We start from the raw sequence: 16,888 nt of genomic DNA, 5'->3' as shown, positions 1-16,888 counted from the left end.
ACAGTGCCTTGCGAACATCTTCCCTCTTCTCCAGTCATTTCCCATTTTGTTTAATAACAACTGATTGTATACGTGCGCATTTAAGATATAAGAAAAAACTCACTTGAATGCTCAAGCTAAACATGTAATGTGAGCAAAAACTCCAAAGAAAGACTTAAATAGGTACGCTTGTTCATAATAAGGTATGCGTATTCCGTAGAAAATGCTCTTGAGTCAATATTTGCTGGTTGCTCCTTTAGTAGCAATTACAACTGTAAGTCCTTCTAAATAAGTATCTACCAATATTGTGCACCAGGATGGCATGTTTTTTGGTAATTTTTCTTTGCAAATCCACTCAAGCGCTTGGTTGGGGATTGTTGATGAACTGCCACAGATGGCCTTATCACGTTCATTTATCGGATTCTATAAGAGATCACTTTATCGGCCATTCTTGTATTAGGAATTTGTCTTTTCTCATACCCCAGCTTGCTCTCCATGAGACACACAGATGGGGAGAGAGAAGCTTGGGGTCAGAGCGCAGGGTCAGCCATTTATACGGCACCCCTGGAGCAGTTGGGGTTAAGGGCCTTGCTCAGGGGCCCAACAGAGTAGGATTCCTCTGCTGGCTGCAGGATTTGAACCAGCAACCTTCCAGCCATAGGCGCAGATCCTTAGCCACAGAGCCACCGCTCTGCCCTAAAACTTCACCTTTCAGCAAGACAGTTATCCACAGCTCAAGGAATTTGAAAGGAATTAGAAATTCCTCATTCAAGACAGGACTTTGACTGGGCCACTCAAGGACAGTCACTTCCTTCTTGTGAAGCCACTCCAGTGTCGCTTTAGCCTTGTGCTGTGGATCACCGTCTTGCTGAAAGGTGAGATTTTGTTTTCCTTTAGGATTTGCCGGTGCTTTTGCTCCATCAGTTTTCCCATCAGTCTTTACAAGCATCCCCATCCCCGCTGATGAGAAACAGAACTTTGACACCATGCTGCCACCTCCGCGCTTGATGATAGGGATGGTGTTGCCTGAGGGTTGCAAAATGTTGGGTTTTGCATCAGAAGTAACACTTTGCATTTAAAACAAATAGTTCCCATTTTGTCCTGTATGCCCGCAAAACCCTTTGCCACATGTGCTGTGTTTTTTTCAATCTTTGTTACCAATGCCATGTTGAATTCAGGCTTGCTTTGTGGAGTGACTGGGAAACTGTTGTTGATTCATGTGTATTTTCTCCCATCATATACATCATATATACATCATTGTGCCGCCCCATCACAATGCACTGAGCTCTCTAGCTCCTACCAAGGCGCCGTTGGAATTACAGCTGCGTTCCTAACCAGTTTCCTCCTTGCCTTCTGCTCAGTTTGGAGGGATAGCCTGACTCGGGCAGTATCTGGGAGCCATTCTGTCAGATTATATTTTTGCATCTCTCTGAGTTTTGCTTTGAACGATTGAAGCAGGTCGTCTATATAACCGATGTTCATTGTTACTTCAGAGTGTCCTGACTGCAAGCTTTAGAGCACTAAGTTGTGAAATCTCAGCAAGTGCCTAAATAGTTTTGCAAGGTCCTGCATAAAAAAAAAGAATTTAGGCTGGTGTGTCATAGATGATCCAAGACCCATTTTATATTTGTATATTGTCTTTACCTTTTCCCACCAGGATTAGTTGTCAGGATTCTTTAGCAAGGGTACAGTGCTGTACTTCACACCCAGTGTCCTGGTGGATTGGGATTTAGCAAGTGAAGCTGTGGGGCACCAGAAGGAGTCTTTCCCTGTATTTCCTGCGTGTGGGGAATCGCACTCGGACCTTGATGAACCCAATTCACAGGGCATCTCCGGTGGCCAGAACATCAAATTAAATGGCATTTATAGTTTGGGTAGGGCAATGGCCACGTCTGCATACAGTAGGAACTTATTTTCTGTGCATGTGAGGAGGCTTTTTGCATAATCTAGGCCACTAGGAGTGTAGTTGCTGATGATCTGAGGATCACTGACTGACCGACACAATGGCAGTTAGTTTCTTACAGACTCCTATAAGACTCCTTTGCGTCTTATACAATCCTAAGAACGTACTGTAAGTCATTTTACAAATGAGAGGAGACCATTTGGTCTGTGTAGCTGGTGGGTAAAGAGGTGCTCTCTGTTCTCAGTTTTAAGTGCAGTTCAATTGCCCTCAGCTAATTGGTGGCTTCTAGTTTGTTTTTCAGTGCTGTTTGACTGGAAAACGGGTATCGAGACAGAATCCACAAAGTGCGTTTAGTTGATCTGCAACAGTGGTTTGCTTCGTCAGCGGTTTTAGTCATTTTTTATTTGCAGTTCTTGGTAACGCTTAATTCGTTCCCCTCGTAAAAGTCTTCAGTGCGAACATTCTTATTTTCATTAAAAATATTCACTTAAAAAAGCGCCTCATTTGTAGTTCCACAAAACGGGACGTTGTTGGAGGAGTGGTGAATGCTTTTGGAAGGCCGTGTACGTCTACATTTCATTTTATATGTCTATGCTGGTTTGCAGCCCTGATTAGAAAAATCCACAGAATGTCATTACGTCTTGCATATTGATCATAAATGTCCAGATGCAGTTTAATGTACTGTATGTCATTAAAAAACCCTGATGCTGTGGGCGAAAGGAAGAAATTATTTCATCCATTAGTCCAGGGCAAATCCTTAAAATATTGCCTTCTCAATATCGCAAAAGATGAATGCACATCCTGTATGTTGGAGCACCATGCAGACTAGAATACAGTACGTAGCTGTTTCTCAAACCGTCGATCAACAATACTGTAAATCTAGAGGAACACTGAACAAGCCCTAACGCCGTTGTACCAGCACTCAATGTCTCTTTATGAAAGAAAAGCTGTTGTTCTTAAAAAAAAAAACCCCGTACACATACAATCAGTCCAACACACTCCAGTCTTTACCCTGTCGCTGCCTGGTGCCGAAGGTTATCAAATCGAGCTGTGGGAAGTCGCGGCACAGTTGGAGACGCATTATTTCACTCATGATGGCTCCTGTGGTGAAACCGTAAGAGAAGGTTGCTTTGTGTAACGGAAGAGTAACGACAGCAGTGCCGCATGTTAAACAGAACAGTGCGGCTTGGAGATTTTCGGTTATTATTTTTGTGAGGGAATAGTTTAAAAATGGAAAAGTTTTAACAGCATTGTAAAGGTCATCTGGAGCAGTGTGGAACAGCTATTCCCAAAGTAGTGGACACGGGGCAGCAGTAATTCTTTTGTCACTTCTCTCTGACCGCTGTTTTTTATACAGAGGCACATTTAATATATCCTATCTCATGTTCCATGATGAACAGAAATGGCCTAAAAACTCTTATAAGGCTCATTTTTTTAAATTCTTGAATTAAAGGTTCGTTTCTTGTACTCTGTTCCTACAGTACTTAATCTGAAATTGCTGTTTTTACAAGCGATGGCCACTTTACCCACACAGTGAGAATGTGAAAGGACAAACTGATTCCTCTGAGCAGCGCGCCCCTGAAACCATTCGGCAGCGTTTCTGCAGTGACATACGGTACAGTACAGACGTGTCAGTGGTGATTGCAGGAGAGGCACGTCCCTCACTAATGTCATTGCAAGCTTGCTGACCCCTCGGAAATCGTGTTTCACGACCTCACCACACCCAGCCTCCAGCTGCACTGAGTGACGTTTTTGCCACCGTGACCCTCAGGCCTGTGAGTTCAACCTGTGCTTAAAAGCAAGTGCCTTTAGCAGTTGAGCCACTTAGGAGCCCTTGTTTTCTGAGCAGTGTGACAAATTAGTTTCAGGTGTTTACACTGTGGCATGGTGCGAACGTCACGTCAACCTCAGGTGTCCTCCCGGCCTCGCTCTTGGTCTATGGGTGGCCTGTGGCCCTCAGACCACAGCTCAGCAGGCACCACAGGCACCAATATGAGAGCTCAGAGCCTACTGGGACAATAGGTTTCCCTTCAGAAGGACCCTCCCTACATTGCCCGGAGTTTCTTACGTCAAAAATCATTTTCGTTCTCCAGTCTGCAAGCATCTATCCTAGTGCTAGGAGATCACAGCAGCTGACTCACTTCCAATGGAAACGACTAAACTAATCTGTGTAAATTCTCTGTGGACAGTCGCACTGAACCAGTGTGGTACTCTTTCTTACAAGAAGAGTATGGACAGGCAGGAGAGGTGGGACAGGGGGATTCCATTTTTCCCTCTCAGAAAGTGTTGTATTTCTCTTTTTAAACTCTAGCTCATGAGTGAACAACACCTCTCTGTCTTACTTGGTGGGCCTTGTAATTTAAACATTGATTATTGTTTTTTTTTCCTCTTTTCCAGGTACTGTTTTGTAGCTGCTCTGGGATACCTCAGCTTTTGTCAGATCACGCGGGTCTACGTCTTTGACTACGGCCTGTATTCTGCAGACTTTACTGGGTAAGGCCCTGTCCGCTGAGCAGGCTGCAGCAATCACTGTAGCATTTGGCTTGACATTACTGCAACTGATTACTGTGAAACAGGCTTACGTGTCCCTTCTTTGACATCCATTACTCTGGAAGTGTTAGCGTTTGGATGACTTCTCACACATTCTGTTGAGTTTTGTAGGCCACATTTTATATTCATTTATTCTTCCAGGAATGGCATTTCTGAAGTCTGTAATTGTGAATGGGCTGGCTGTTCTAGCATGCACCAGCCAAACAGTCTTACGATAAGGATACTGTACCCTAGTTTGATGAAAGGTTTAAAACATTTGCTTCACAATCAGAATGGTGCATGATTTTGTACTTTTGTACTTCATTTTTTTTCTTCCATTCTAGCAGAGTAAAGTAATGATTTACAGTAAGTATTGACTACATCCTGCAAAATACAAATTACTGTCTGGTAGCACATTGTTGGCTGGTTCTCTTTAACTTGTGGTGTATTTCATGCGGCCACTGGTTTTTGTGTGATAAATTAATACTGAAGGTTTATTTTTCAGAGACTCTGGCTTTATCCCGAGTTTTTGTAAATCATAAAAAGTTTTTTATTTTCTCAAACGCAAATTGAAATTTGCAATGGCAGTAGTAAAATACTTAGAGTTGTTGTCTACAGTAAGTTTTAGGTTATGGTGACAACAAGAGTTTTGAAGGTGTTGGCGGACCTTAACTACCAAATAATTCGCCCCAGGTAATCCAAAACATGTTAATCCTTATTTTCTTTGTTGTATCTAATTTACTGTAAATGATAAGTATAATGATTCTGGGTCATTTTATTTGAATGATGTCAGAAATTATGTTGGAAATTTATGATGACTAAATTCATTGAAATATCTTATGTTCTTTGTTAAAAACATACCAGTGATATGCCAGTATGGTGATTTAACAATGATGTCAGTGGTAATTGTATACCATTCATACATTTTCCAAGGCAAAAGCGGAATAAATCTCACCAGTGGTTCTTGACTTCTTTTGATGGCTATGAATTACCAGGCCAGACGTGTTGCCCTGCTGTGGATGAAGATTTCTAAACAGTGATTAATCATGTCTATTACGATTTCTCTGGGTTGTTAATTGATTGAGAACGTATTATATATACATTTTCTTAAAGGCTCTCAGATCATTTGTCTTTTGGGGCTGTGTTTTTAAACTGCTCCTTTGTCTAAATGACTGTGTTTTGCTTTGTGGCTGCTTTGTCACCGATCCTCAGGTTGCAGGGCTGTGTCTGCAGGCGTTTGATAAGGCTTCTCCTTTCCTCATGCCGAAAAAGACTCCACTCAGTGCCGATTGGGTCCTGTAGGTTTGAGGTTTCTGGTTCAAAGTGGGGTTATGCTAGCTGGCTGTGACTAAAGAATTAAGTGTGTAGTGGAGTCTGCGGAGTGATGTTTTGTATGTAATGAGTCACCCATGTCTCTCATATTAGTGTTTTTTAGTGTCTCTCTTATTGAGTGTTTTCAATGTGGGTTCTGTTCACAAGTGGTGGAACTGACACGGACAGAGGTGTAAAATAAAGCCAAATAGGTCTGCGGTACATATTTCCTCTGAAGACGTCTCCTTGATGTCGTGGGACATTTGAGAGGCTGGGTCGGATAACGGAAGCAAAGGTTCGGTTGAATGATCCGAGAGAGCTGTTTGTCGGTTACTGTTTTTATTTATTTTGTCGGAACAACATTTGTTTTCTGCGACATGAAGGCCCTCAGCTCTGCAAAAGTGCGCATTTCTGTCCCCGTCACGTGGATCTCAAGAAATGTCAAGTAATTTGTATTTAAATTCCTTATTTAAGGACAAACAATCAGAGAATCAGACAGGGCGGAGTGGTGGCACTGTGGCTAAGGATCTGCACCTGTGGCTGGAAGGTTGCTGGTTCAAATCCCGTGGCCGGCAGAGGAATCCTACTCCGTTGGGCCCCTGAGCAAGGCCCTTAACCCCAACTGCTCCAGGGGCGCTGTACAATGTCTGACCCTGCACTCTGACCCCAAGCTTCTCTCCCCGTCTGTGTGCCTCATGGGGAGCAAGCTGGGGTATGTGAAAAGATGGATTCTTAATGCAAGACATTGTATATGGCTGATAAAGTGATCTTATCTTATCTTAAAAAATCACCTCGGAATATGTGCTTGTTTACAGTGTCAACCTGCAGAGCACTCCTTTATACAGTAGGAAGTTTTTTGGAGCAATTTTGAATGATGTACCTTGCTCAGGGGTGCAAGAGCTGTGTCCCACATAAAGATTTGAGTGCATGGCCTTCCAGTTCAGTCCGGAGTCCAGATTCTTCCACGGAGTCCAGATCCTTCTTCCATATTTAAGAAAGGGTCTTGCTAATCCATCATATTCAGCGCATGTCATAGTGTTGGATGAGAGGTCTAATGTAAAAAAGTCTAATGTATCATCAGACTAGCTGTAAGATTCAACAACAGAATGTCCCAGGAATTGAATTTTTATATGGGGACAAATATGATACATAGATTCATGTATTGAAACTATCAAACATGTGTTGTGAATCTAATTATTACGAAATGCTGCATGGTCATGGACTGGAAGCCCCAGATCACATAAAAGAAAAAGTGAAGGAATTAACTACATTTTGTCTCGTTTTTAATTGGATCTCAGAGAATGCAGGCGCCCCCGGAGAAAAGACACGGATAATGAAAAGGTTTTGGTGAAACAGAACAACCCAATGCAAAGAAAAAAAGACACTGTGGTTTCAATAACCTTCTGCCACTTTAAATTTGAGTGGTATTCACGAAAGCCGAGAAAAACAAACCTTAGTGGTCTCGGAGGGGAGTTTACTCTCTGAAACACCGATGCCAAACTAAAGTGAGAGAGATAGTTCAGGTGGGCAGCTGCGTCAGCATGTGTAGGCTGCAAAGGAACAAGTAATAGGTTTATTCCATGCTGAAAAAAAGAAGAAAGAGAACACAACGTTTCGGCCGTGGAGCCTTCTTCAGGTGTGCAAAAAGTGAGTGAGTGAAAAGTGAGAGAGATGTCTGGGTTTCCTTTGTGCGGCATCATGCACAGTTCGTACTAGTTTAGTGCACAGTATGGATGGATGGATGGATGGAATGATGTGCAGTAGAATAGCTAATAGCCCACAATCGAACTCAAGGCCCTAAAACCGTGAGACTGCAGCACTAACTACCACAGTGTGTTGCCTCCCCCTTTCTCTCATTCACTGAGTGTCAAAACTTGGGTGCAACCTCATTCGTTTATAGAGTCTGGGAGTGCTTCGTAAGGCAGTGCCCTTATCAACCGGGGCAGTACGTTCCTTTTTTAGGGAATTTAAACATCCAGACTTGAAGTGCAGTCTGCAAACAGCAGGAGGCCCCCAGTCAGTGTTACCTTTCGAAAAAATCTCGGAAAGCACTCCTGACCACCCCTGACCCCTGACTAACTTGACAAGCCCAAAAGTCTTCAATGGCAAGGTATAATTTTAGTATTAGCCTGTATCATTTTGCTGTCTTGACCGGTCTACTTTTTTGGCCATGGTAACTTGGTGGGAGTTAGTTTCACAAACTTTTTATATTGATTTCTTATGAAGTCCATGCTGATGGTGCTGTAAGCATTTTTTTTTTCAAATGGCGACCCCCTGTGAAAGCTCGGCGTGGGTGGAGAAAGGCCTGGTGCGCATTGATAATCCTGCAAAACAGACACGGACATCTGATGCCGGAGACTCTGTTGGTTGCTAGGTTACAGAATGCTACTGAAGTGTCTGCTACCCAGAAGCAGCATATTTCTCCTTTTTATCTGGATTTTTCTTTCTCATTTTGCAGTCTTCGGAATTGAGTCTGTGGTGAAATTTCACTGGAGAACTGCAATATTTGCAGATACACGATGGCAAAATGTGGATCAGGTTTGATTTAGTCATAAGGGAAGGCATGGAAAGATCCCAGTTGGTCCTAGCCAGCAGTCAGGATTGTGTACATACAATCAATAATAATTCCTTAAACTTATACTGTACAGCACTTTTCTGGACACTCCACCAAAAAGCTTTACAGGTAATGGGGACTCCCATCTGGAAGATGCGAAATAGTTCATAGATGTGGATTATTAAGAGGCCATGATTGGTAAGGGCCAATGGGAAATTTGACTAGGATCACCGGGGTAACACCCCTACTCTTTTTAAGAAATCCTCTGGGATTCAGGACCTTTGTTTTACATCTCATCCAAAGGACGGCGCCTTTTTACAGTGTAGTGTCCCTGTCACTGTACTGGGGCATTAGGACCCACACAGACTACGGGGTGAGCACCTCCTACTGGCCACGCTAACACCTCTTCCAGCAGCAACCTTAGTTTTTCCCAGGAGTCTCCCATCCAGGTACTGACCAGGCTCACTCTCGCTGAGCTTCAGTGGGCTGCCAGTTGTGAGTTGCAGGGTGATATGACTGCTGGCCATCAGTGTTGCAGTAAGGTCAGCTAAAGCTCATCCTTTCAACACAAGAGTTCCTGGACTTATTTGGTCGTGTGTAGACCTGTGGAACAATAATTTTCGCATTAGCAGTTCCTCTCTGCAGTGAACGTTGGCAAGACTGTGTACTCACAATAATGGAAATGAGTAATGGGTATTGTCCATAAGCTGTCTTGTTTAGGAGGGTTGTACTAGGCACAGATTAAAAACTGATTAAAATGAAGGATGTAGATCATGAAGAGGTAAGGCACTATTGTTAAATCACCATTCTGGCAAAATAAGACAAGCTGTCTAAGACGTTTTTACAGAGGGCTGTAAAGATGCGTTTTCAATATGTATCCATGGGTGCCAGCTTTTCTGTGTATTTGAGCTGTGTTGGGTGCAGCCTGTAACACCCCAGTTATTTGTTTAATTAAGGACCTCTGGGTCTTGAGGCTCTTGATCTTCAGAATGTGGTCTTAAATTATCTCCAGATTGCTACTTTAAACAAAAAAACACATGTTTAACAGATCATAATTAAATTGTCCCAGGTCTTTCAAAAATCTGAAAATGATCTGCTGGACTGGAGCTCTTTGGAAGCAGGGTTGGAGACAGCTGCTGTGGAGGCAGTTGTTACACCCTAGCAGTGAAATAGAGTTGCGTGTTTTCTGCTTTGCTGCTTAACAATAGCTCGGCCATGGCTTTCGAGTGGCTAAATCAGTGCTGGGGCTTGTTCAGGGTGCGGGCTGAGTGATGCTGGACGACGTCTTGGCTGTATGATAAACTCACCGCGACCAGGATCCCCGAAGCTGTGGTGCTGCCAGGGATGGGTGGCATGTAGGGCTTGAGACTCTCGGGGGAGCTACCAGCTGTGCAGCAGAGATTCCTGTAACACACCGGGGAGCTTGCAGTGTTGCAAGAGAGAGCTAGATCACGTGTCCAGTCAATGCTCGCACACCTGTTGCACGAGAGCACTGCATCACTCCTCCAGTCAATGCTTGCACACCTGTTGCACGAGAGCACTGCATCACGATTCCAGTCCATGTTTGCACACCTGTTGTACGAGAGCACTGCATCACGCCTCCAGTCAATGTTCGCACACCTGTTGCACGAGAGCACTGCATCACGTCTCCAGTCAATGCTCGCACACCTGTTGCACGAGAGCACTGCATCACGCCTCCAGTCAATGCTTGCACACCTGTTGCACGAGAGCACTGCATCACGCCTCCAGTCAATGCTTGCACACCTGTTGCACGAGAGCACTGCATCATGCCTCCAGTCAATGCTCGCACACCTGTTGCACGAGAGAGCTGCATCACACCTCCAGTCAATGCTCACACACCTGTTGCATGAGAGAGCTGCATCACACCTCCAGTCAATGCTCACACACAGGTTGGTGCTGGGGGACTCATCAAAATGAAATGCAGACATCATGTCTGACAAGTGCGTATTTCAGAGCACAATGTGCAGAGACTCTACCACACCCTAGTGCTGGTGTGAGTCTCTTGTGAAGGCTGTAGAGAAAGTTAGAGTTGAGTAGATTAGCAAGTGACCATACCGATTTAGAAAGGCTTGAAAAGTAGACAATTTCAAAACAATTGCTCTACCTTACCAAACCAGAGTTGGCCTTCGTATGAGAAAGGGAAATTACTTCTGTGTGTAAGAGCCTAATTAGAATGATAAGAGCACAGTATATTTTGTAATTGAATTTGTCTCTGGTTCTGAGGGGAAGCTAAAGGAGAGATCGAGTGTTTAATTACTGCTCAGCTCAAAAGTCTTCAATATTAATAGCAGGCCTCACAGAAGGTAGCATGCACTGTGCATGAAACTAAAGGTTTACCTCATTGGAATTAAAGATCGTTCTAAACATTTTGTCATGTTTAGGAAATGCAAGATCGATAGTGGCAACTCTAGGTAAACAAGGAAATTACTTTTATATCACTTTGCGTTTAATTTTAATTTAATAGGTTCTTCATTGATAAAGCCATCTGGACAACAGCTGCCTGCTTCCTGATAATTTCACTGAATGTGTTTTCTGTAGTGTAGGAGGGCACACAGTATTAATCAGTGTCCCCTTAAGAGCAAACCTTCAGCTTACTTATTATATACCTTACAGCACAAGTGCCAAAATTAATGCAACTGGCAGTCTTATTATTCTACAGTAAATGTCAGATATTACGATCTCCTTATGCAAGGTTTCAAAAGGCTGGGATGATGCATACTGTATGTGTAAATAATCTCTTGCCCCCTGAACGAAGTGCTGCTACGATGCAGATGTTCTGTGTCCTTCTGACCCAGCCTGGTTCCTGCTCACTCAAGGGGTCTGAAGTGTCCATGTATCCAAGCCAGAGGTCTTTCACCTAATTGACCATGGAGCTTGGAACATAATGTATTTGTGTTTTGTAACATGCTATTTCCAGTCTGACTCTTGCACAGGATACGGGGGGCAAGTTTTTTAACTTCCTTGTCAAGGGTCACAGCTGAAATTGCACTGATTTGCATCCTGCTTGTCTTCATGTTCCGTGTTCTAGTACAGTTACAGCTGTTTTGTTTCTCTTGTAGACCAATGATGATAATTACACAGAAGATCACAAGTCTGGCGTTTGAAATTCATGATGGTAAGGTTGATTTACAACATTCAAATATTAACTTTTTTTTTTGACAGGCTGGAAGACAACTTCCCTTTGTCTTGAAAGGTACAAAAATCTTTCCTGGCAGATTATTGTCACAGATTTTCCTTTTTCTTAACCAAGAGTCAAGTATAAATAGCAGAGATACACTCATGATCCTATGCAACCATTCTAATTCAAAATTTGTAAAATTTCTAAGGTAATTAATGTGTCCTGCATTTTCAGAGCGATTCAAGCATGAAATCATATATATGAAGGAAGCAGTTTTGGTAAAGGCAGTAGCCTTCCAGAACCCTTTTATTGTCCTGACAGTATATGTTTTTTTCCATATGAACACTGTTAGCCATATGCTAAGGAATAAGTTTAAGGAATTATTATAATAATAATAATTGCTTACACTTATATAGCGCTTTTCTGGACACTCCACTCAAAGCGCTTTACAGGTCATGGGGACTCCCCTCCACCACCACCAATGTGCAGCCCCACCTGGATGATGCGACGGCAGCCATAGTGCGCCAGAACGCTCACCACACATCAGCTATCAGTGGGGAGGAGAGCAGAGTAATGTAGCCAATTCTTAGATGGGGATTATTAGCGGGCCATGATTGGTAAGGGCCAATGGGAAATTTGGCCAGGACACCGGGGTAACACCCTGGGATTTTTAATGACCACAGAGAGTCAGGACCTCAGTTTTACGTCTCATCCGAAGGACGGCACCTGTTTACAGTATAGTGTCCCCGTCACTATACTGGGGCATTAGGACCCACATGGACTGCAGGGTGAGCACCCCCTGCTGGCCCCACTAACACCTCTTCCAGCAGCAACCTTAGTTTTTCCCAGGAGGTCTCCCATCGAGGTACTGACCAGGCTCACACCTGCTTAGCTTCAGTGGGTTGCCAGTTGTGAGTTGCAGGGTGATATGGCTGCTATGTAGAATACTACTTCTTTGTTGGCTTCTGCAGGTTGTGCTGTCAGTGAGGTGTTAAACCTTAGTATTCAGTATTACCTGTGAAAATGAACTAACCAGTGCCCCTCTTGTGTCAATGCATGACTAATCTAGAGGTTGTCTGCTTTCTGTAGCCATGTTAAATGCTTATTGTGAAACGACCACTTATCCGGTAGTTGCTGTATGTCTCTGGCAAGCATTATGAAGCATAAAACCGTAATAAATTCAGGATGTTTGATTTTCTCTTACAATTAATTGCAAAGAAAAGTGTGCTTATAAGTGTTAACTTATTGAGAGACAAAAGTGAGACACAAGAGACAACATTTCAGAAACAATGAAAAATGACATAAAAATAGGTCTGCATTCCACTTCCCTCTGTCCCTCTGTCCAGGTTTACTTTTAGGAATGCTGGTCCCACTTAAGCTCTAATGCCTTGCAGATCAGTGTGAAATATTTGAGTTGCAGTCCAAAGAAAGCTGTTCACTCTAACTGGCAGCTTACACAAATGAAAATGTTTCATTTCAGCATTATTCTCAGGTATACTGTAAATGGTAAAGTATTGAAGGTAGATCAAGGCAGACAAATGCAATTCATCTTTAAAATGGATCATCTTAAAATGGAAGAGGCAACATCCTTTTTGTGATCCTTCAATTTACTGTCTCTTAAAGGCACATTTGCTATGAATCGATATTAAAGTTGTTTAGCTGGGCTGTACATCAAGATATTTTTGGTGCAGTTGTCTTTTGTACAATGGGAATGGTTTTGGGTTTAATAAGTATTAAGTAATTCAACCAAACCCTGTCCTGTAGTGGACATTATAAATATCATACCAAACGCATTTATTCATTAGAATTATTAGAAACACAATGGCTATTTTTAATGCTGTTTCTTATATACAAGTGCAATTAATAGTACAGAACAGTCTGGCTTTTCATACCTTTTACATTTTAGTTATTCAGCTCGTCCTGTGTTGTCTGGAATCAAATAAACTAAGTGACCTATCGCCTTATTAAGATAATGAAATTTCAAGTGATCGCATGATAAAAATCTGTCTGTTTGGGTTGTGAGCATTAGGGATTTCAGCACAGCAAAGGGTTTCAGAGAAGAGGGTTTCCTTAGAGACTCCAGCTAGAGATTATTCTTGAGAGCGATCCACTGGGGACAGATAGCTGACAAGCTGATTTTATTGTAAGTCTTTTAGCATTTTAAAAAATTAACACAAATAATGGCCTTTGTGTGGTGAAAAAACAGGCTGGTTCAAATTGTCATAAAGGTATAAAGGTTTTCGTTCAGAACAATGACCCATTTGAAGCTCTGCTTACTTTGTGTTTTCTTCCCATACACTGTTTGACGGTAGAAGTCACGTTTCAGTGTTTTTTTCCCCCTTCCTCCACCTTTCCCTGCGTCTCAACCGCTGCTTGAGTATTTCAGAGATGACTGTGGTACAGAAGCTCTTGGCGGCTGTTGGCTGTCGCCATGGAAACACGGGGTCTGGCATTTCAATCTCGGTGTCGGGGCCTTAACGCGTTGGTCATCTGCTGTATCCTTCACGAAGGCCGCAGAACAGAAAAGATGAAGAGGCATGGATGGAAAGATAACCAGTGTTTCCTTCGTGGATTCTGAAAGGTGCAACAGGATCTAGGATCCTGGGAGCCCAAGAACTGAAGAGATGAGTGTAGTGTTAGCGAATCGTGGACGTGGCCATAAATTCTAACTTCCTTTTCTGTCACAGCATTCATCTGTTTTGCCAGCAAGAGAGACAGATGTGTGTGCTGTAATAAAAGAGCTTCATCAAAATGAAGTACAGTACAGAGCACTGATGGCTTGCACACGGCCTACAGTGGTCCTTTCAATTAATTTTACTCCCTTGACATTTCACACATGAGGGATGCTTGATTTTAATGTCACTGCTGTCTCGGCTGGGAAAAAAAAAGTTTTGCATCGCCATCTTCAATTATGGCGAGAATAAAGCAGCAATAAAAACTAAAGAGCAGCAGGTTCTGTTAATGGCTTCTAACAGTATGATAAAAGGAAAGGGACATAAGTCCATGATGACATAAGTGCTGACATCAAGGTGCTGTGGAAATTTCTTTTCAGAAGCAATTTGCTCAATTACCTGAGCAAAAATGCTATTGTTTTAAAAAAAATGCAGCTTGCTGGGGTTATACTAGTGAATAGCTACGGTACTGTGAATGCATGACCAGGTCTTGCATTCAATGAATACTTCACTAAAAGTCAATATTCCCTGTAGTATTGTAGGACTGCAGTACAGCATTTACAAGTAATATTTAATATAGATTTTATAGGTGTATTGTATTATATACTCGGTATTTACAGTAAAAGACAATAGTTTAACACTAATGAAGAAAGTCAAGAATAAATCCTAATAATGTGATGAGGAGTTAAAAATGTAAATCTCATAATATTTGATGATTTATTACATTTAAAAATGTAAACAGCTGAACTCTGGCTAAGTGGTCTATATTCATGTTTTGTTAAACACACAAGGAACTATTATCCATCCATCTGTCTGGTTTGGAACTGCATTATCCAATACAGGGTCACAGGGGGAGTCAGAGCCTATCTTGGCCATCAATGAGCACAAGGCAGGATACACCCTGGACGGGACACCAGTCCCTCACAGGGCATATACAGACACAGACGCCCACTGGCAGCAGGGCCAATTTTCCCAAAGGCCCATTAACCTACCAGTATGTCTTTGGACCGGGGGAAGGAAACAAGAGCACTTGAAGAAAACCCAGGCGAACATGTGGAGAACATACTGTTGTAACAGACGAATAAGTTCTGGATCCCGAGATGAAGTTGAAACACCCGAGTTTATTGCAAGCAAGGAACAATAAGAATTGCTCAGAGAATGTGTTGAAAAGCTCCAGTTTATATAGCCAACGTCAGCCGTTTCTGACGCCGATTGTTACTATGGTGATGGGGGGAGGTCACCTGTGTTCGGACATTCTCCAGACCTTGAACACTCTGCACGGCTGGTCTCTTCTGCCCATGGTTCTGGAGTCTCTATCTCGCACTCGGAATCTCTTATCAGCTAACTCCTGCCCCTGCCATAACTCAGAAGTGCTTAAGCATGGAATTTCTTGTGCCAAAAGAAGTCTTTGTGCAGAAAGGAATTAGTTAACCCTTTTTTCACATCTTGTATCTTTCTGCAATACAAACGCCACACAGTTGGCATCCCAGGTCTCAGATTGAACGCGGGGCTCTAGCGCTACAAGGCAGAAACTGCACCACTGTGTCACCTACAGGAACTATAGGTTCTACAGGAACTATTCAGCAGTTATATCCTGCTGAAAATATAATTGCATAGGTCTTCCCTTTTTGCTATATGGTATGTACTGTGTGGAAGAAATCACATTAGCTACTCTGTTGCTAACCTCAACCTGTACAGTATATTGTCTTCAGTTTAGAGGCCACAAGAATGCTTGATTTTCACTTCAGGTGGAGTCATGTCATTAGAAAAAGAGAAATGGAAGGACACCAATAAAACAGAAGTTTAAAAACCATTACGAGAATTAAAATATATACAGTATAGAGTAATCCCTCAGTTTAACAAACTTGGGATTTAACAGACAAAATAGGGAGTTTTGCCTGTAAAATCAGAAATACTGGACCTTCCTCACAATAAAGAACACAGTAAAAAGCAAAAATAATAAAACAACTAACTTCCTAAACAATAGTAAATTAACATCTTTTGTACAATATACCTTTAAATAGGTCTAAAAGGTATGAATATCAATGGTGCCCTATAGGGTAGGGAAATTGCTAATGATGGGTGTTTTGTGTTTTGTATGCTTTAGTGAATTCTTTATAATTTTGAAAAGCACACTAAAATGCTATCAATATGTAAAAAAAAAACACTGTAAAATGCATAAATAATAAAACAAGTGCAAAATAAATACTACATAGGTAAAAAATTCAGGAATGTCAATGGTGCCCTATAGGGGAAGGTCAGTTGCTTGTGATCACGGTAGGCGCTGTTTGTGTCTCGCACGCTGTAGCTACTTTTATACAGTATGTTTACGACACATGAAATGAAGACCTTGCATATTTATGATAAAAAGAGTACAGAAATAATTTTCATTGACTGTGTTGATGGTAGTTAAAACATTAGTCAAAAGATCCAGAAAGCATATAATACTATGTACAGTATATATTGATGTTGTGTTGTTGGGCTGACAAAACATCACTTGTGATTGAACAAACATTCAGCAATAACAGACGCCCTTGCCCCACATTAGCCCCATTAAACCAGTGGTGTACTGTACTAAAATATCTGTATATTGCATAATGCCTTGCTTAGCATAAACCATGTTTTATCCCAAGAATTGTTTCACATGCTTGTTCTTGATTGTAACTGAATTAATGAAGCATTTTCTGATTAATACCCTGTGTTAGCCATAGTCCTTCATTAATGAGGAGCAGTGAAGTTGCCTTTCACAAAAACATAATCCACTATTGTATTTCCTTTAAGTAATGATTAGTTATACCCTA

The 16,888-nt window shown here is 42.1% G+C and overlaps 1 protein-coding gene across 4 annotated transcripts in view; it reads left to right on the top strand.

Annotated features, from left to right (window-relative positions):
- The window catches only part of LOC148675329 (membrane-bound glycerophospholipid O-acyltransferase 2-like), a 136,953-nt gene that overhangs the window by 80,999 nt on the left and 39,066 nt on the right, over positions 1-16,888 (top strand). For all 4 annotated transcript variants that reach the window (XM_088626569.1, XM_088626568.1, XM_088626570.1 and 1 more), the window contains 2 exons: positions 4,280-4,375; positions 11,357-11,412. In XM_088626569.1, the coding sequence (XP_088482695.1) occupies positions 4,280-4,375; positions 11,357-11,412 (152 nt within the window). The remainder of the gene's footprint in view (positions 1-4,279; positions 4,376-11,356; positions 11,413-16,888) is intronic.

Source organism: Lepisosteus platostomus, chromosome 3 (genome assembly GCF_059453375.1).
Source record: "Lepisosteus platostomus isolate fLepPlt1 chromosome 3, fLepPlt1.hap1, whole genome shotgun sequence".
Lineage (NCBI taxonomy): Eukaryota > Metazoa > Chordata > Actinopteri > Semionotiformes > Lepisosteidae > Lepisosteus > Lepisosteus platostomus.
Note: the sequence above shows the minus strand (reverse complement) of the source record. Positions and strands in the feature narration are given on the sequence as shown.